At 41.4% G+C, this 20,346-nt stretch overlaps 1 protein-coding gene and 1 pseudogene across 1 annotated transcript; one reads left to right on the plus strand and one right to left on the minus strand.

The window, feature by feature from the left end:
* Positions 1-2,682: 2,682 nt before the first annotated feature.
* Positions 2,683-3,687, minus strand: LOC131416790 (putative olfactory receptor 3A4). Its single transcript, XM_058559459.1, has one exon. The coding sequence runs from the start codon at positions 3,685-3,687 to the stop codon at positions 2,683-2,685; it is 1,005 nt and encodes a 334-aa protein (XP_058415442.1).
* A 14,427-nt stretch (positions 3,688-18,114) lies between these two features.
* On the plus strand, positions 18,115-19,085 carry LOC131417098 (olfactory receptor 3A2-like; annotated as a pseudogene).
* The last annotated feature ends 1,261 nt before the right edge of the window (positions 19,086-20,346 follow it).

The following is a 20,346-nucleotide window of genomic DNA, read 5'->3' on the forward strand; positions in this document are numbered from 1 at the left end:
ATTTTTTTTTGATGCTATTGTAAATGGTATTATATTTTTGAGCTCTCTTTCTGTTAGTTCATTATTAGCATACAGAAATGCAACTGATTTTTGTAGATTGATTTTGTACCCTTCAACTTTGCTATAGTTGTTGATTATTTCTAATAGTTTTCCAATGGACTCTTTAGCGTTTTCTATATATGAAATCATGTCATCTGAAAATAGTGAGAGTTTCACTTCTTTGTTACGTATTTGGATTCCTTGGATTCCTTTTATTCCTTTTTCCTGCCTAATTGCTCTGGCCAAAACCTCCAGTGCTATGTTGAACAGGAGTGGTGAGAGTGGGCAGCCGTGCCTCGTTCCTGTTCTCAGAGGAATGGCTTTCAGTCTTTCCCTGTTGAGTATGATGTTGGCTGTGGGTTTGTCATAAATAGCCTTTATTATGTTGAGGTACTTTCCTTCTATTCCCAAGACAAAAAACAACAAATGTTGGAGAGGATGTGGAGAAACAGGAACCCTCATACACAGCTGGTGGGAATTCAAACTGGTGCAGCCTCTATGGAAAAGGGTATGGAGATTCATCAAAGAATTAAAAATAGAGATGCCCTATGATCCAGCCATCCCACTACTGGGAATCTATCCAACAAACCTGAAATCAACAATCCAAAGAGGCTTATGCAAAGAGGCTATGTTCATTGCAGCATTATTCACCATAGCCAAGAAGTGGAAGCAACCTAAGTGTCCCTCAACTGATGATTGTATCAAGAAAATGTGGTATATGTATACAATGGAATACTACTCAGCCATAAAAAAAGACAAAATCGTCCCATTTACAACAACATGGATGGGCCTGGAGGGTATTATGTTAAGTGAGGTAAGCCAGAAGGAGAAAGACAAATACCATATGATCTCACTCGTATGTGGAATATAAACCAACACATGGACAGAGAAAACTGTATTGTGGTTTCCAGGGGCAATGGGGGTGGTGGTGGGCACAAGGGGTGAAGGGAGTCATATATATGGCTATGGACAAACAAAAATGTACAACCCAAAATTTCACAATGTTAAAAACTATTAAAGACTCTAGGCATAATACCAAAACCAGATATCAAAATCTTATAAAAGAAAATATCGAGTGATTTGAACATGTATAAATTTAAAAGTTCTGTATGGCAAAAGAGAGCATCACATTTGCAATATACATGAGACAAAGAATTAATATCATTAATAAGTTAAGAGCACTTCCAAACTTATATATTTATTTCTAAAAGGTTTGTCTTAGTGTGTGTGTGTATATACATGTATAGTTAACTTTACTAGTGATTAACTAATTTAGAACTAAAGGAGCACTGAGTTATAGCATTTGGCCCATCATGTGGGCAAAGATAAAAGTGATTATGGAAATGTCAATTTGTTTAGCCTTTTCTGAATGGCAATTTGGCAATATGCTTTCAAGTGCTTTGAAAAAGGTCATATCACCCATGGGAATTTATCATCTGCAAATAACTACAAGAGTCTGCACAGATGAATCTACAAGGATATTCATTGCAGCACTCCATACAACAAGGTTATTTGAACCAACACTGATTCATTAATAAAGGGTTGTTAAATCCATTTTGTTCCATGCACCCAAAGGAATACTATGCAGCCATAGGAAAAAATGTGGAAGATCTATATTTAGTGTCATGGAAAGATGCCCACCTACATTATTAAATGAAAAAAGCAGGTTACAGAGCTTTAGGTATAGAATAATTCCATTTTTACAAATACATATTAGATATGAAAAACATTTTAACAATCATATGCTAAATGTCAATAATGATTATTTCTGAATGGTAGACTTATGGATAATATTAATTTTTTTTGTACTTTCTAACTTTTTAATAAGCATGCATTTTTATTGCATTGTGTAAAAAGTTGTTTAAAGCTATAAATTGAATCAATTAATACAGAGGGAGAGAGCTGGTTCAGGTTTACATCAGAGAGGGCAAAGACCTCCATCCAGTCAGTCAGGAAGACTTTTCCAAATGAGCCAAATCTTTTACTCTAATTAACTTTATTACACATATTTTTTGTTATTGTTGGTCCGTATGAAAATACTCTACCCCATCTCTGTGATTTTTCCAAACAGTGCCTATTCCCTCAGATTGGGGTTAAAATCTGTTCTTTTTATTGGTTTATTTGTTGAAATGGGCCTCCAGCAATTCCCTCAACTTCTACCAGTTGCTCTGAAACAAACTGTAAATTTGTTAAAGGAACAAAACTTCTTAATTCGTATATTCATTTCATTTCAATAGTTGTTTCCTATAACACTGATCTTTTCTTCTCCTTCTTTGTTGCCCATCCGTCCACCTCACCTTTAAGATTCCCTTCCTACTGAAATGATTTATTGCTCTTGAGAGGCAGTAAGATGTAGCCTGCTTAGGTTGAAAACCCAGCTCTGACATTCGTTAGCTATGTGACTTTGGGCAAGGTACTTAACCTCTCTGAGGTTGTTTCCTAATCTGTAGTTTGTAACTCTGTATCTACCTCATAGGGTTGTTATGAGGATGAAATGAGTTAATAGATGTCAGTCACCTAGAACAGTGCCCTGGCACGTAGCAATCAACATATAAGTAATAGCTATTATCATTTTCATTGTACCTTCCTTCCTAAGCCAGCCTCTGATCTGATTTCATCATACCCACATTCCACTTGCATTAATCACAATACCTCTTGGAAACAATAAGTGGATCCATGATATTCCTTAAGGCCAGAGGAAGGGCTCTCACTGGGGGGGCCATCTCCCTTGAGCAACCACTGCAGGGCGCCCTGCACATCAGGGTTCCGGAGGCTGTAGATGAGCGGGTTCAGCATGGGGCTGATGACAGTGTTGAGGATGCCAATGCCCTCGTCCTTGTCTGAAGCCTTCGCTAAGCCCAGCCTCATGTAGCTGAAGACGCCTGTCCCGTAGAACATGCCCACCACAGCGAGGTGGGAGCCGCATGTGGAGAAGGCTTTCCTCCTGCCCTCTGCATAGCGGATTCGCAGGACCGCAGCTACCACGTGTGCACGGGACACAGTGATGAGGACCAAGGGGGCCACACCCACGAAGGCTGCTGCTACAAAGAGCAACTGCTCATTGAGTTGGGTGCTGGAGCAGGAGAGCTGGAAGAGCTGTGGGAAGTCACAGTAGAAGTGATTGATCATGTTGGGGCCACAGAATTGATGAGTAGACAAGGCAACAGTTTGGGTCAGTGCATTGGTGAAGGAAAAGAGACAAGACACACCCACCAGGGCTTGCTGGATTCCCCAGCTCACGCGGGTGCTGTAGGTGAGGGGCTGGCGGATGGCCAGGTAGCGGTCATAGGCCATGACGGTCAGCAGGAAGCAGTCCACCCCAGCGAGGAGGTGGAAGAAGAGCTGCAAGAGGCAGGCCCGATAGGGAATGTCTCTGTTATGGGACATGAAATGCCTCAACATGGCAGGGATGATGACGCTGATGTACCGGACGTCCAGCAGGGACAAGTTCCCCAGGAAAAAGTACATGGGGGTGTCGAGTTTGGGTTCAGTGAGGATGACGGCCAGGATGCTGAAATTGCCACCAAGGGTAGCTGCATAAGCAAGAAGGAAGATGACAAAGAGCATGGGCTGTGGAGCTGGAGTCTCCTTTAGGCCCAGCAGGACAAACTCCGTGACCACGGAATCATTTCCTGAGGCTCCATCCATGACTCTCTTCCACCAGCAGTAGAACTGAGCACAGCTGGATGGTGCCAATGGTGGTAAAAGGAGAATGAGATCTTGATAGCACCCACAGAGTATAGCAATGTCCAGGAGGGCCAGGGTGGAAGGACACATAAAATTTAATGGGAAGTTAAAGACTGAGACATAATAGGAAAAGACTTGATAAATCTAACTCTTAATGGGCAAGAACAGTAGCACTGGACAGACTCAGACAGAGATAGACGAATTGACATAAAACAGGGAACAAATGTAACATTTGAAAGGTAAAGGGAAGGATTGTTTTCCTGAAACCAAAGTTCCAAGAGGAAACCTCCAAGATGGTGGCATGGCCGTAATTTGGGTACACAAGATCCTAGAGGATGAAATGGAGGCATCAGGGGAAGCGGACAGGAAAGCATGCTCCCCCACAGCCTGTGTCCCTGCAGTCTCCACATACATGTCATCACATGTGATGGCAGTAACGAGATGCCTGCCGTTGCCCAGACTATTAACAGATGGACCTGGGAAGCCATGAGACTTGGTCTGGACTTTTCAGAAAAATAGCGAAATGAAATGAAAGGAAAACAGTGAAACTCGATGAGGAGATATCATTGAGGACATCTCCAGCTCCATATCTGGGGACTACCAGCTTTCTAGATTTTCTAAATAGAAAGACTATATTGCATTTCTCCATATAGAGTCTGGGAAATTTGGGCTCCAAAGTACCGACCTTTTACTGAATAAGAAAAACGTAAGAAGAGCTTTTGAGCAGGGTAAGAGTTTCCAGGCTTGAGCTCCAGTGGGTTTGGTGGATACCCAGTTGAGCTGCCAGTTGAGCTCTCTCACACAGCTAGACAAGTCGATACCCAGAGCCCAAATTCCCTCTGCTTCCAATTCCACCAACACTTAGCTTCTTGCTTTTCTGTCTCCTGGCTCTAATTGCACACCATCCAACACACATGCTATCATGGACCTGATGACCACAAAAGAGCAGAGTCTGTTATAGTGCCATGACCTGCCCACACACATGATCAGTTAGATAATGCTTTCCTTTCCCCAGCTCTGAATTGGTCACGCTAACAAAGTACACAGTGATCCGCCTCAACCTCTGGCTGAGAGATGAATATTTAAGTCGCTCACATGGAGTCTACCCTGAACGGGAAAAGGCTGAAGTTGGAGTTCCCCAAGGGGTAAAAGGCATGAGCAGAGGAAGACATTTCCTGATAATTAATTTGGAGAATAATGTCCTCCAAGTCCACAATGCATCAACCAACATCTAATGGTCTGGCCTTTTCTGGATGGGCATGTTGTTCTGACTACCACCTCAAACTCAATCTCTCCAGATCTGAACTGGCCTTCTTCTTTCTCAATCTGCTCTTGACTTAAATATTTTGGTATCAGACTTACTATCCTCCCAGTTAGCAAGGCTTGAAACCTCAGTCATTGCTGACTCCTTTCTCTCTCTAACCCCTAACCTTCAAGCACCCAAGTCCCACTTGATATTTTTGGAGGAAGAGAGAAGCCATTCCAGAGCCCAGAAGATGAACTTCACTTGGATGTTCAACTTCACTTGAAACTAAGTTGTGAGAGGACAGTGGGGGGTCTTGGGATGACACTCACCCAGTCGAAGGGAAGGACACTTTTTGGGCAAAGAGGAGGGGTAGCCACTCCATCTCAGAGGCCCCCACAGAGGGGAGAGCTTGTAAAGGACAGAGAGACAAAGAGACAAACAACTGGGCTGACATCATTTTCATGATGGGATTTTTCTCTGCCCCATTGTTACCCCTAGAGGTCTCAGAAATTAGCACTTTCCAGGGGGAGCTAGAGCCAGATAAACACCTGCCTTTGCCACAAACGTAATGAACTCTAGAACATTTAAAATGTTTTAAATGTTCTCAAAATGTTTCCAAGTATGACCTTCATGGATATGGCAAAATTCATTCATTTATTTAACAAAAATGTTTCTGAGCACTTACTATGAACTTGCACTCTTATCAGCATTTTATAGAGTTAAAATGAATCTCAGAAACTCTTAACATGCAGTGAAGGTCACACAGTGTTGGGGATGGAGTTGGGACTTTGGCTTTAGTTCCCCCTCCATCATTTTCAGGGGCAGGGGCAGGGGCAGTGACTTGTGACTTCCTAGCCTTGCCTGCAGCATGGAGCTGAGAGGAGGGAGGAGCCCGGGGCAAGATTTGCTCCTATCTCATCCCTGGAGCAGTGTCCCCTCATCATCTCACAAGGTCACCTCACATCTCCCATCACAGCTCACTTTAACCATCCTCAAACCCCACTTCTCTTCTAGTCTCAAACAAATGCCCTTCTCTCTGCTCCCATGGTATAATCGAGACCCTGTAATATCCTGACCTCATGCCTCTGACACCATAAAGAAAGATAAAGATTTGGAGTATCTTCTAGACCAAGACCACCCTACTTTTCGAAACTCCTGAAGGTAGCTTTAGGCATCAAATACAACCTTTAACAATTCCTTGTTAATTAATAAAGCTTTTCCACTGGCTTTTGTTAGCAGATTTGGGAGAAGCTCCTTGCAGGATCCATTCAGGAGACTTACAGTGGCTCAAGGCTGTCATAGGCCAAGGAGGAGTTGTCAAAGATTAGGATAAGTTGGGATCTCTGGTGACAGCTGTCCATGGAAGGAAACCTCTAGATTACAGACCCCAAATGGAGCCCATTATTGCACATTCCCCTCCTGACATGACAAAGCCTGCCTTCTCTCCCTGGAAAGTGTCCTTTTCTCACACCCTGTTAACCCAGGAAACTCCATCCTTGAAGATCTATCACAGGTCTTCTCTCTTCCAGGAAACTATCCATGAGCCCATGGGGCTGGGTTACGTGCTCTTCCTTTATACTCCCACAGCAATCTAAACGCAGTGCATGCTACTGATCCTCAATTGCTATCTCCATCCCAGACACTAAGCTGTTGACCCTAATACCTAATTGTGTTGAATATTGCTACATGAACAACCCACAGGACCCTCAAGCTCAACATGTACAAAACTAAATGCATCATGTTTCCCCTAGTGTACAAAAGGTGCACACACACACACACACTAGTAGAACCACATGTCTTATTGTGGAAAAGCTCACAAGCAGAGAAGAAGCAGAACACAATGATACCCCGAACCCTCTGTTTCCCGACTAGAGGGATCTAAGAAGCATCATTAGACTGAATACACTTTTGCAAGCTTTTCAGTAGAGAGGGACTCCACTCCCCCCAAACTCTCTCTATATTTATAGGAATTGGAAGTGGGGGGGGGAACATCTATGCAACTGTCTAATAGCTGGTGCCTCCTGGGTGAAGAAGTAAGCTTGTTAAATGGGGTCTCCTCCACTGGAGCTCAGCCTTGGTGATCAGCCCATTCTTTCATTGAGCTGCTGAACCAGCTTCTTGCTAAGCTACTGAAAGGAGGGGAGGGAATGAATATCCAGAGCTCCTCATCATCCAAACCAGATGCTCCTTCTCACCTTGCTTAAAGGAGATGGGAAATGCCATTCATTTATTTAGCAACTATTAATTGAGGAAAGTATTATTTGCCAGGCAACGTGACCAAGACAGACATGGTCCCTGCCCACGTGGAGCTTACTGCCTCATAAAGAAGACAGGTCTCAACAAATACTTATCTCCTAATCACTGTGCATATGCATGTGCACACACACATAATCTTTTTCTTTTTTTGTTTACAAAAAAGTGTGATATTGAATAAAATTTTTTCAGCTTTTTTTTTTACTATCTTTGTATTTTGAGCTTCATGTAAAGCACTGTTCTTCAAAATTTTATAATGACTTTTGCACGTGCCAAAATTTACGTAACCATTGGGTATTTAGTTTCCAGTTTTTCACTATTATAAATAATAATGCAACCAAGTCTCTGAGTCTCTGATTTTTGTCCTATGTCCTGAGTATTTTCTACCCCAATTTGTGCAAAGATCTTGTTTCATCCACTGGTATTATACATTCTCAATACTAGATCCCTTGTTACCTCATGACAAAAGAACTAATTACTTAATTACTTATGTGTTATAAAAAGGACAGGGGAAACATGTATTCATCATATCCCACAACTATATTCTTTATTATTCCTTGCCTTTATCCTTGCTTTGAGGGGAGTTTTAACCAGCTGCAAGGCCTGTTGGCTTGTTTGTTAACTTAGGTATTTTGACTCAGTTAACTATAAAGGAAAAGAGAAAAAGATTCATTAAGTAAATATGTCACAATTCAAAGCCCTCATGTAATAAAGATTAGGTAGTGGGAAGGAAGCAAATTTGCTTGAGCTTTTAGACCATTTAATTTATATTGGGACTGATGATGATGATTGCATCATATTTACTTAAATGTCATAGTGATACAGATTTTACTCAACAGGATGGTCTTGCTCCAATGCCCAGACTTCAGCTTCCAAAAGAGCTGAAAAAGTCTACAATGTCCCTCTTGTTGATTATTTTTATTTGATTTATAATACTTTTCCCATTAGTATTATTTTTAATGTATTTCATAAATAAAACACTAATATAACAATATAGCATATGCAGTGGTATTCTCAGGTTGAGAATGCAAGTTGCTTCACCTTAGAATTGAGACAAATATGGCTGTGATATGAGGGTCCCACTGAGGTTAATTTGCATGAGGGATGGTAGAGCCTCCCAGAAGAGGGCAGAGAGAGTTGACCCATCCAAGTCCAAAGACATGGATAGAATATCAGAGGGAAGCTCATCTTCTGGTGCCGTTCTCCCCAGCCCTACCTCCAGACTCACATTGGGTCAAGGAAGAGACACTTTCAATAAAGAGGTGATGAATATGAAGTTTTCCTGATTATTCCTTTGGCAGGAATGTAAGTTAAAACTTCCCCTTATGCATATGGCTCCTCTACATTTTGAACAGATTCCTAGAAGTGGTTTCAAAGGTTATGAAGACTAGTGTATTTGATAGCAAGATATTTAGCCTAGTCCTCTATTTAACAATAGACTGTTTTCCCCTAACATTTTATTCTAAAAATTTTCAAGCATACAGTAGTGTTCAAATAATTATACCATGAACACCTATGTGCCCCTCATCTAGATTTTATCATTATATTTGGTCTATATATAAATGTGATCATTCAATAGTTATTATTCTTTGACTTGTTTATTTCACTTATTATATTTGTGTGATTCTCCCACATTAGTGCCTATAACTTTTGCTCATTTATTTTTTTATGGCTGTTTAGCATTGCATGATATGGCTATAGCACAATTTACCATTTCTTTTCTGTTTGAAAGTATTTTGTTTCTATGAACACTCTTGCTCACATCTCCTGATGCACAAGTGCAAGAATTTCTCTAATTAGGAATGGAATTTGTGCATCTTCAGATTTAAAGGATAAAATCAAATTGTTTTCCAAAGTGCTTGTACCATTTTATGGTCTTACCAGCAGTGTGTAAGAATTTTTGTTGCTCTATATTCTCATCAAAACTTGATATTACCCCGTTTCTTCATTTAGACCACTATAGTGAGTGTGATATGGTGTCTCCAGTGTGATTTTAATTTGCATTTGCTAGATTACAAATAGGGCTGAACTTCTTTTCCTAAATTCATTGGCCGTTTGTGTTTCCTCTTCTGTGAAATTCCTGTTCACATCTTTTGCCTACTTTCTATTGTGTTCTTTGTGTTTTTCTTATTGATTGTAGAAGTTTTTGATATATTTCAGATACTTTAGAATACCTATATGTGCTGAAAATATCTTCTAATTTGTAGCTGTCTTTTCACTAAAAAATGTTGTCCTATGATGGGTAGAGGCTTTAAATTTTAATGTTGGCCAATTTCTCAGCCCTTTTTTATGATTAGTGTTTTTTGGACTTCTTTAAGGATGATTGACCTCCTAGAAGAGAATGAAGATATTCCATAGACTATTTTTGAGGTTTTATATTTTTACTCTTCAGTATAAGTATCTCATCTACCCAAAAGTGATTTTCGTGCATGGAGTGAGAAAGATAGTTAGTGTCATTTTTTTTTGTGGATACCCCGTTGCCCAGCATTGTTATTGCAAGGCCCATCCTTTTTCTACTGCTCTATTGGTTTCCCATACCATATATCAAATTTTCACATATTATTTCCAGACTCTCTAATTTGTTCTTTTGGTTCATTTCTGTAATTTTGCTCAAATATGACATGATCTTAATTACTATACCTTTAAAATATGTTATGATGCCTTTTATGGCAGGCAGGAGCCACTTAGTGAGAGAGTAAGCAGGTCACACTGTGAACGGCGGCAGCTTTTAGCCAGAATTAGAGTCCAGAGCTGAATCCTGGGCTTAGCAGAATGAGCATGACTTGGATATGGAGCTCCAGGCTCATGTACTGCATGACAGACACCAGGCACATTGTAAGATGGATGGCAAGCATCTGAGGGTGACAATATGCCCACTAACTCTTTCCCAGTTGGCTAATATCCTATAGGTGGAGGCATCTACAATTGACCATGAAAGAGCCAAAAAAGCTGGCACCAACATCAGAGTACATCCTGATGGCAGGCACAGAGTCACAGTGGTGTATGATTGGCAGCAGTTGCTTTTTGAAGCATTTGGAAGAAGAGGGGATGGAAAATTTTATAGAAAGTTGTTAAAACCACATTATGGGGTCTGAGTTCCAGCTCTGCTACATCCTAGATGTACAACATCAGGCAAGTTACATGAGCCTCAGTTTCCTCCTCTGCAAAATGGGGAAAATAATGAACCTGCATGAAAGAGTTATTGGGAGGATTAATTAAGATAATGCACTAAAATGAAGTAAATATTATTGATCGTTATTTCATTATTATTAATATTTATTGATCCCCTACCAGTTACAAATAACTGTAAGCATGATATTTTATTTAATTCTCAGACTGACCCCGTGTGGTCAGAGATAGTGTTCTCACTTCACAGATGAGGAAACTGAAGCCCAAAGGAGGTCAGCAGCTGGTCCTAAGTCACACCACTAATAATTGGAAAAGTGGGCCTGACTATACACCATGTCCACATTTTTCATATGTTACCAGGCTGCCCTGGCAAAGTATGAGGAGCTGGAGGTCTTATAGCTAAGGAAGTGCAAGGTCTCCATTATGGTGGGCAGTCACTGTTTGAACAGGGAGTAGGACACTGAGGAGTTTCTAGACAACCTCTCTACATTCTCTGTTCATTAATCTCATCACTAGGACCCTCCACTTCTAAGGGACTGGAGTAGAAAATTAGAGTGGGGGATGACATCCCTCGGGACCCAGGGGTACCTCCTAACACAACTCAATTCTCCTATCTCCACTTCCAGAATCTTTATGAGACCCCCAAGGTGCAATCTTAGTGCCCCCCCACCAACAAGGCCTCGAGGGAAGGCATTACATTCCTGAGGTCTCATTAGGAAACTGAGTTTGCAGAAGGCTTCTCCCCTTTGCCTCCTTTCTTGTGCCTCCTCTCATCCCCAGGTCAATGCAAGCTTTGGAGCCAGCTGTTCTCTGCTCAGAGCTCTTTGGGCCAGAAATCTGGGAGAGCAAAGCACTGAGGCTGGACTGTGGTTGAATCCCAGCTCCATTAGCTCCATGGGTGACTTTGGGAAGATGGAGAAACTCTCTGGCCCTCATGTCCTCATGTGATAAATGGGATTAATAACACCCCCTAGTAACTCCTATGCAACCCATATATGAGGTGAAGTAAGGAGTTGGATGTGAGGCCTTTCAGAGAAAATCAAAAGCATCACAAAGTTGTGAAGCATCCTTATTGGGTTCATTAAAGCCTTGGGGTGTTTATCAGTCTGTGGCTCCCCAAAACCCCAACCTTTCCTGGGAGGGCTAATTTTTGAGGTCCCCAGGGGATGACACTGCAGTGGATAGAGCCCCACATCAGAGATGACCTCACCTCTCTTTCACTCCTTTTCTTATATATGGCCCCTTCCTTGCTTTCTGGGGCTAGGGCCCACGCAGCAGGGCACTCTCTTCACTTCCCTTCACCAAAACCTCTCTGACTTCTGTACCTGTAACAAGATGAGTGTTCTCCAGGGTCCGCTTCTGTTCCATAATAATGGAGAAGGCACTTGAGCTGTTACCAAGGGAGTCAAACCTCCTATATCACAGAGGATTCAGAAGAGAAACAGAGTCTTGCTCAGGGTAACACATCAAGTGAGGGAAAGAGCTGGGACTCTCCTATGCCAGGCCACTTTGCCAAAGCCTGGCATCCTTGGATGAAGTCTGCTTTCTGTTTTTGTTAGAGTGAGTATGAGGGCATTCACCGAATCCAACCTTCCTGCTAGACCCATTCCTCAGGGAGCAACCACCAGGCCCCTACATCAGAGGGCTTGATTGTGTCTTCATCATCAGGTGAATGAATGATTTAGTTGGAATGTCAGAGCAGGGAGCTGTGAACACTCAGCAAAGGCAGCCTGGGGCTCAGTCTGGACACCCAAGAGTGGTAATCTAGGAGGACCTCTTCAGTTAAGATCCCCATGGTGATATTGTTTAAGATGGGCTTCTTTTTTTAATAATTTTATTTACTTATTTATTTTCCCCCCAAAGCCCCAGTAGATAGTTGTATGTCATAGCTGCACGTCCTTCTAGTTGCTGTATGTGGGATGCGGCCTCAGCATGGCCGGAGAAGTGGTGCCTCAGTGCGCGCCCGGGATCCGAACCCGGGCCGCCAGTAGCGGAGCATGCGCACTTAACCACTAAGCCACGGGGCCGGCAAGATGGGCTTCTTAGATGTATAGATCAGTGGTCATCCTAGAATCTTCATGGTGATAAGTAAACTTCACCTCTACACAGTGATGGTTACATGGCATCTCTGTCGGGTGTGCTCTTCTTGCCTAGCCTTACTTATTCATAGGGTCTGCCCCTCCTAATTTCCAAGTTCTATTGAGCTGTTTTCAGGAAAAAAACATGTCAGTGAATGGATTGTTTTAACTACAGTAGTCTCCCTTATCTGCCGTTTCAGTTTCCACAGTTTCGGTTACCCATAGTCAACTGCGGTCTGAAAATACTAAATGGAAAATTCTAGAAATAAACAATTCATAAGTTTTAAATTGTGCACTGTTCTGAGTAGCATGATGAAATCTCATGCCGTCCCTTTCCATCCCACCCAGGATGTGAATCATCCCTTTGTCCAGCGTACCCACACTGTATATGCTACCCGTTAGTGACTTAGTAGCATCTTGGTATCGCAGTGCTTGTGTACAAGCAATCCTTATTTTACTTAATAATGGCCCCAAAGCACAAGAGTAGTGATGCTGGCAATTCAGATATGCCAAAGAGAAGCTGTAAAGTGCTTCCTTCAAGTGTTAAGGTGAAAGTTCTTGAATTAATAAGGAAAGAAAAAAATATTACACTGAGGTTGCAAACATCTACGGTAACTTTTATTACAGTATATTGTTTTAATTGCTCTATTTTATTATTGGTTATTGTTGTTAATCTCTTATTGTGCTTAATTTATACATTAAACTTTATCATAGGTAAGTATAGCAAGAACATAGTGTATGTCGGGTTCAGTACTATCCGTGGTTTCAGGCATCCACTGGGGGTCTTGGAATGTAATCCCCCCGATGCACTGTCTTGATTGTTCCCAAGGTCCCATCTAGATAAAGGGAGCAGAGATTCCTACAGAAGTACTTCTGTGCCCTTTGCTCAAACTTACACCTCGCTCAAATCATATTAATCTTTTATTGTCTTGCATAAATTCCAGCTTATCCAGAAAACCTTTCCCAACTCTTCTATCCCAATCTGATGCTCCCTTTCACTGAAAACTTGTTGATCTTATGGTCTTAGTTGCCAAGTTCATTCATTTATTTATTTCAGAAATATTGAGCACCTACTGTATGCACAGTGTGATAATAGGTGTTGAGAATGCAAAGCTGAGTCAGGCGTAAATCTGTCCTGAAGCCACTTGTAGTGGGTAGAGGAGTAGTGGAGTGCTCTATGGAGAAACGACCATGCAAGAGGTTAACACAGATAAGTGCCGTGAAGTGTACAGCTGAAGTGCTGCAGGAGTTTAGTGGAGAGGAGTTTGAGATATGGAAAGATCCACAAAACTTTCACGGAAAAGAAACATTTTAGTTGAGTCTTAAAGGGTTTGAGCACTTGGAGTTAGTGAGAGGACATTCCAGATAAAATAATGAGATTGAGCAAAGATAGGGAGGTATGAAATCAAAGAGTGTGAAACTTTATAACTCAAGTTAAAGTGGATTTCAGAGGACAATTGAGAGGTAGTTTAATTGTTCTTTAATTTTTTAATATGTGTGGGGAGCTGTTTTGCTCCTATCTAATGTCAATTACCATAGTATTTATTGAATGAGTCTAGGGCTATAATTAGACTCAGAGGGTGACACAACAGGAGTCATGGATTTCAGAGTTTTTAGGATACCGTAGGAGACACCACATGAAATTTCTCACCCACATGGAATCCCTAAAACTGACAGCCACCACAATGTGGGGACCTAATTTGGATTCTGGCACCGAGGCTCCCACCATCGCTGCATGTCTGTAGCTGCTGCTCCACCTTAACTGCATATGAAAAATGAACCTCTATAGAAAAAAGGATGACTTCAGGGTCTAGAGCGGTCAGTTGCTGGCCGAGAGAGCAGGGAATGGAAGAAGAGAGCCAGAGGCCACTGGAGTGGTTTCCAGGGACCATCCAGATAGGACATGATGACATTGATGACAAGGACTTCACAAGATATCCTAAACTCCTGTAATTTTTCTGTATTTTTCATTGTTTTTATGCACTATCTATAATTATCTGAAAAAAATTTAACATGAAAAGGGCCCAGGTTCTTATTTTGAGTGAACTGCAAGAAAGGATGCTGATTATGATGGTGGAGGGAAGGTGAGGTGTGGGGTGGGGAGCTGTAGTTTGTCATCCGCCAGAGGAAGACCATGAGATACAGAATTGAAGAGGCATGGAAAGCAGGCTGGTTTCCTTTGGGCAAAATGGGAAATCTTTGGGAAAAATGGAAAGCAGAGGGGCTTGGAGGCAGACTGTTGGCACCTGAGACGTGCCATCAGGAGCCTACACTAATGAGAGACCTGTGGTTCTGTGCCACTTGGTGGCAGATTTAAAAAATCTGACTCAAGCAGACATATCAGAGGAAAGGCTCTTACCAGATAGGCTCTGAGGGAGGACTGTGTGATTGGTGGGAACTGTGTGGTTGGTGGGAAGCAGAACGAAGTGAGGCAGATGCTTATTGGAACCATGACATATCCAAAGAGCTTGCTTGCTCACAGGCTACTTACAACAGGTTTGTGAGCATTAGAGCTTGAGATTTGCAAGGCACAGCCACAGAGTGTAGGGAATAGGTTTCTCAGTCAGAAAAGTGCATCCCGAGCAGCTCTAGAGAGAACTGCAGAAGCACATGGATTTTTTCATCCCTTCATAAGTACAGGAATGCCCTTTGGGGACTTGGTTGGAAGCAGCCATCTTGGGCTGGCCAGACTAGTGGATAAATTTCTGGTATCTTCATACAAATCCTTTCTCTGATGGCATCCATAGTTATTTGGAGATTAGCAAGCATACAATGAGCTGGCCCAGCAAGAGGTACTTTTTAAAAAAATAGAAAACCAGATATTTTATAAGTATATTCAGCCTTCACTCTAATCCCAACAATTCCAACTCAAAAATGCTCCACTGTAGTTTCTTTGTTAGTAAAATGAGGGAGTAGATGATCTCCAAGATGTCAACCAACTTGGTCCTTCTTTGACTGAATGACACCATACACAGGGTTCAGTTATGTGCACTGATAAGGCCATAATGTAGGTAGAGGTTATGGTCAGAATATTGAACAAGCATCAGACTGGTACTCTGTACCAATGGATTCCAGCTGAATATTACCCTGGATGTGGGCCTCCCACCATGACTCAAGGTCTACATTGTTGATGGGAAATTGACATTATGTCTTGGATTTAAAGTATTTCTCAATATTTATGAAATTATTTTCATTATTCCTACATCATGATACATGCAGTTGCAGAAATCACAGCTTTTCATTATTATTATCTCTGATGCTTTTAATTACACTTAAAAAATCATAAATATTTCTGGGCACCAATAATGTTACCAGGTTACTATGTTTAAAAAGATCTATCAAAAAGACAGAAAAATAGTGAAAGGAATTAGTTTAATAAGTAGAAGATAAATATAGTCTTAAAACCTCCATCTCCTCCTGAAGCATGCACACCAAGAATAAAATGGACCATAAGATTCCACTGATGGATACTGCATAAATTAATTTGGGCAGAAACTGGTAAGCCAGTTGGCTCATTTGTTAAAAGTAGATTTTTTTTAAGGAAGCAGAATGGAGCAAATGCTATTTTATTACTTCACTGTGAGGCAAATTAGAATGCATGTGGCATTCTAAACCTTTACTTAATCTACCTAGTAGCAGGACCCTGAACCTGCTGGAAGAACGACAGAGAGGAGGAGCCATTGGGCTCCTGTTGCTGGCCTTTCAAGATCTCCGTAATCTGGAGGAAACAGAACATTAAAAAATTTATTTATTATTATAAAAGTAATCTGATTCACTGTAGATCATTTGAAAGCAAAGAAAAGTAGAGAAAAAGGAATTAAAAACCTCCCATATTCCTACCAGTCAGGGGAACTGAGCGATGTTTATTTCGGGTCACTTTTCTAGGTATCTGCATATATGATTCAGGTCCAAATTTACTTCCTGTTTTACTCTTAATTTTATAAGATTTCACCTTACAATTGGGCCTGTTGGTATTATAGCTGATTGTTGTTGGCATATAAGGGATCTATTGAAATGTATGATTACTTTTTTTATCTAAATTGCTAATATCGTAGTAATTCTAAGAGTTTCCCAGTTTTTTTCTCCTCTCTTGGGTTTTCTATTTAGACAATTTCATTGTTTCCAATTTACTCTTTTCTCTCTTGTTTCTACTATTTAAGCATTTTATTTCTCTTTGCCTAAAAGTTTTAGAATAATGAGAAATACTTGAAGTAAAAAAGCCCATTGCTTTCTTTGCTCCAGATTTTAATAGAAATATCACCACTACTTCACCATTTTGAGTGATACAGATTTGTAGTGGACATGCCATCATGTAAAGTGGTGTACTTCCATTTCAAGTAACTACAAGCATTTCTTTTCTTTTCTTTTTTTCTCTACATCAGAAATGTATGTAGACGTTTATGAATTGCCTTTTAGAAAATTTTCCTCTTTTTAAGCCAACTAATATGCTACCGTGCATTGATAGATTTACTAATATAAATCATCCTCTCCTATAAAATCTATTAGATTTGCAGATGTCACCTTTTGTACTGAGGATTTTTGCATACCTATTATCAAATGAGGATAGTGTAGAAAAAATTTTTTTTGCTATCGTTGCTACATTTTAGTATCAGGATTTGCTAACTCCAGAAAATGAATTGGAAGCATTTCATTTTTCTAAGCTAAGGAAAGTTTGTATTACATGATATTTACATTGATGTTTTAAAATAATTCATATAAGAAGTATACGAGGGGCCAGCCCTGTGGCTTAGTGGTTAAGTGCGCGCGCTCCGCTACTGGCGGCCCGGGTTAGGATCCCGGGCGCGCGCTGACGCACCGCTTCTCCAGTCATGCTGAGGCCGCGTCCCACACACAGCAACTGGAAGGATGTGCCACTATGACATACAACTATCTACTGGGGCTTTGGTGGAAGAAAAAGGAGGAGGATTGGCAATAGATGTTAGCTCAGATCTGGTCTTCCTCAGCAAAAAGAGGAGGATTAGCGTGGATGTTCGCTCAGGGCTGATCTTCCTCACCAAAAAAAAAAAAAAAAAAAAAAGAAGTATATGAGCCTGGAGCCTACACATGGAAGTATATTGTGGACTATTTTTTCATTTTGTTTGCAGTTGTAGCTGGTTTATTTGGTGTGGGGACTGTTCTTGAATTGATTGGTTAAACTTAGGAGCAGATAGTATTCCATGACTATTTCTGGTCTGTGGTTATATTGCCTTTTCAATTCCTAATTTTGTGTGTATCTTTACATTTTTCTTCCTTAGATATTTGCCAGATATTTATATCTTTGTAATATATTTATAAGGACTTATGATCAATTCTTCTGTTCCTTTCTATTTTACTATCTGTTCATTTTTACTTTTAGCATTATTTTCCCCCTAAATCTACTCATACAGGTTGTTGGCAGGGACAAAGGAAGATAGGATTTATATACCTTTCATGAGGAGGGAGGACATCCAAGGTAGTTGTGGCATCAGGCAACTTGCGTGGAAGCTGGGTAAGGACTGAGGTGAAGACAGAGAGAGGGTTAATGAGTGAGGTGTGGCCTGAGGAGTGGAAAAATACACTCTAGGACACTTGGGAATGTACCCTGGGGCTTCGCATATCCAAGTGAATCAATATATTTTTATTGAATAACTAAGTTGGGAAGACTGATCCCTTCCACTATGGGATGTCTTCTTACAGGGACTCATGGAGCCAGAATCTGGGGCCAACGGAACAGCTGTTACTGAGTTCACCCTGCTGGGCTTGGTGGAGACACCAGGGCTTCAGCCAGTTGTCTTTGGCCTCTGCCTCTTTGCCTACCTGGTCACAGTCGGAGGCAACATCAGCGTCCTGGCAGCCATCTTGGTGGAGTCTAAACTCCAGACCCCCATGTACTTTTTCCTGGGAAACCTATCAGTACTGGACGTTGGGTGCATCACCATCACTGTTCCCTCAATGTTAGGTTGTCTCTTGTCCCACAAGCTTATAGTTCCGTATGAGGCCTACCTCACACAGCTCTTCTTCTTCCATCAGTTGGCTGGTGTGGACTGTTTCCTGTTGACAGCCATGGCCTATGACTGATTCCTGGCCATTTGCTGGCCCCTCACCTATAGCACCCGCATGAGGCAGACGGTCCAGAGGATATTGGTGGCTGTATCCTGGGCTTGTGCCTTCAACAATGCACTGACCCACACTGTAGCCATAAACACACTCAACTTCTGTGGTCCCGGTGTGATCAATCACTTCTACCGTGACATCCCACAGCTCTTCCAGCTCTCCTGTTCAAGCATCCAACTCAATGAGCTGCTGCTCTTTGGTCTGGGTATCCTCACTGCAGGTGCACCTGTGGTTTTCATTGTCACCTCTTACATCCATGTGGCAGTTGCAGTCCTGCAAATCCGCTCTGCAGAGGGCAGGAAGAAAGCCTTCTCCACATGCGGCTCCCACCTCACTGTGGTGGGCATCTTCTACGGGACAGGAGTGTTCAGCTACCTGAGCTTGGGCTCAGTGGAGGCTTCAGACAAGGACAAGGGGATTGGCATCCTCAACACTGTCATCAGCCGCATGCTGAACTCGCTTATCTATAGCCTCCAGAACCCTGATGTGCAGGGCACCCTGAGGCAAGTGCTCACGGGGAAGTGAGCCCTTGCATGAGGAGTGTCTCAGGTGTGCAGAACCACAGCAAATGATTTCTGTCTCTTCTAGATCCTTGAGTAAAACGACTTTTGTTAGGAAGTGATACTTCTTGTTCCCCTAGGAGACTCTACCTGATAATAGGTGCACAGGTTCTGTAGACCAGAACTCTTGGCTAGTTGACATTTGGTCCTGGAGACCCTTCCCACTCCAGATGGAGGTGGAACGCAGGAAGCTCTACATCCTGAGAGGCTCTTGGTCCTACAGGAAGGACCTCTCGTTTGTTTTCTGCTGGAGTCTCTAAAAATACACCAGCAAAGATTCTTTCCAAACTGGAATATGAAAAGTCACAGCCTAGTTTCAAGTATTAGCACATCCTGCTGTCAGGCTTCCCCTGAAACAGCTCTCCAACCTGCTTTTACACAGGATCCCACACAAGAGCTACACCTAGTACAGTGTAATTTGAGACACTGAATTCTAGTACCCTGTCTACATCGCAAGGTTCCAGGGTGGTTAACAGTGGAGAGTTTATATTTCCTTTGGGGTTTCTCTTGTTTTGCTTTTCTACAATAGAACTATCCATTGATTTTAAATTTTTCATTAGACATTATGAAAGCAAAACAAAATTTTACCAGTGGAAAATTAAAGTCAAAAACTTTACCCTCTCTGTCCCCACCCCTCATAATTCAATTTTCCAGAAGAAACCACTGTTAAGAATTTGGTGCTTACCCTTCTTGGCTTGTTTTTTTGTGAGGAAGATTGGCCCTGAGCCAACATTCACTGCCAATCCTCCTCTTTTTGCTTGAGGAAGACTGTCGCTGAGCTAACATCTATGCCAGTCTTCCTCTATTTTGTATGTAGGATGCCTCCACAGTGTGGCTTGATGAGCGGTGTGTAGGTTAGGTTTTTTTTTTAATACGCATATAAACATGTTTACATAAATATATGTTTATATAATATGTTTCTATAACGTGTATATGTTTATATATGTGTTTATATTTCATATCAATAGGGGCATGTTATGTCTTGTTTTTTGTTTACACATTACCTGGTAGACTTTTTTACCTGTGAAGTATCTAAAAACTTATCTTATTGATTTTAATGACTGCCTAGAGTTTATTTATGCATTAACCATAATTTACTTAACCATATTCCTTTTGATGGAGTTTAGATTGTTTCTAGATTCACTGCAATTACTATCAATGTTGTAAAGAATATTCTTTAGAGATGTGTTTCTATTATTCTGCAAGCATTTCCATAAGATAAATTCTAATTAGTAAGATTCCTGAGTCAAATAAAATAAAA

This window comes from Diceros bicornis, chromosome 18 (assembly GCF_020826845.1).
Source record: "Diceros bicornis minor isolate mBicDic1 chromosome 18, mDicBic1.mat.cur, whole genome shotgun sequence".
NCBI classification, from domain to species: Eukaryota; Metazoa; Chordata; class Mammalia; order Perissodactyla; family Rhinocerotidae; genus Diceros; species Diceros bicornis.

Coding starts and splice junctions, on each gene's coding strand:
- LOC131416790 (XM_058559459.1), bottom strand. CDS start 3,687: ATGGATGGAGCCTCAGGAAATGATTCCGTGGTCACGGAGTTTGTCCTG.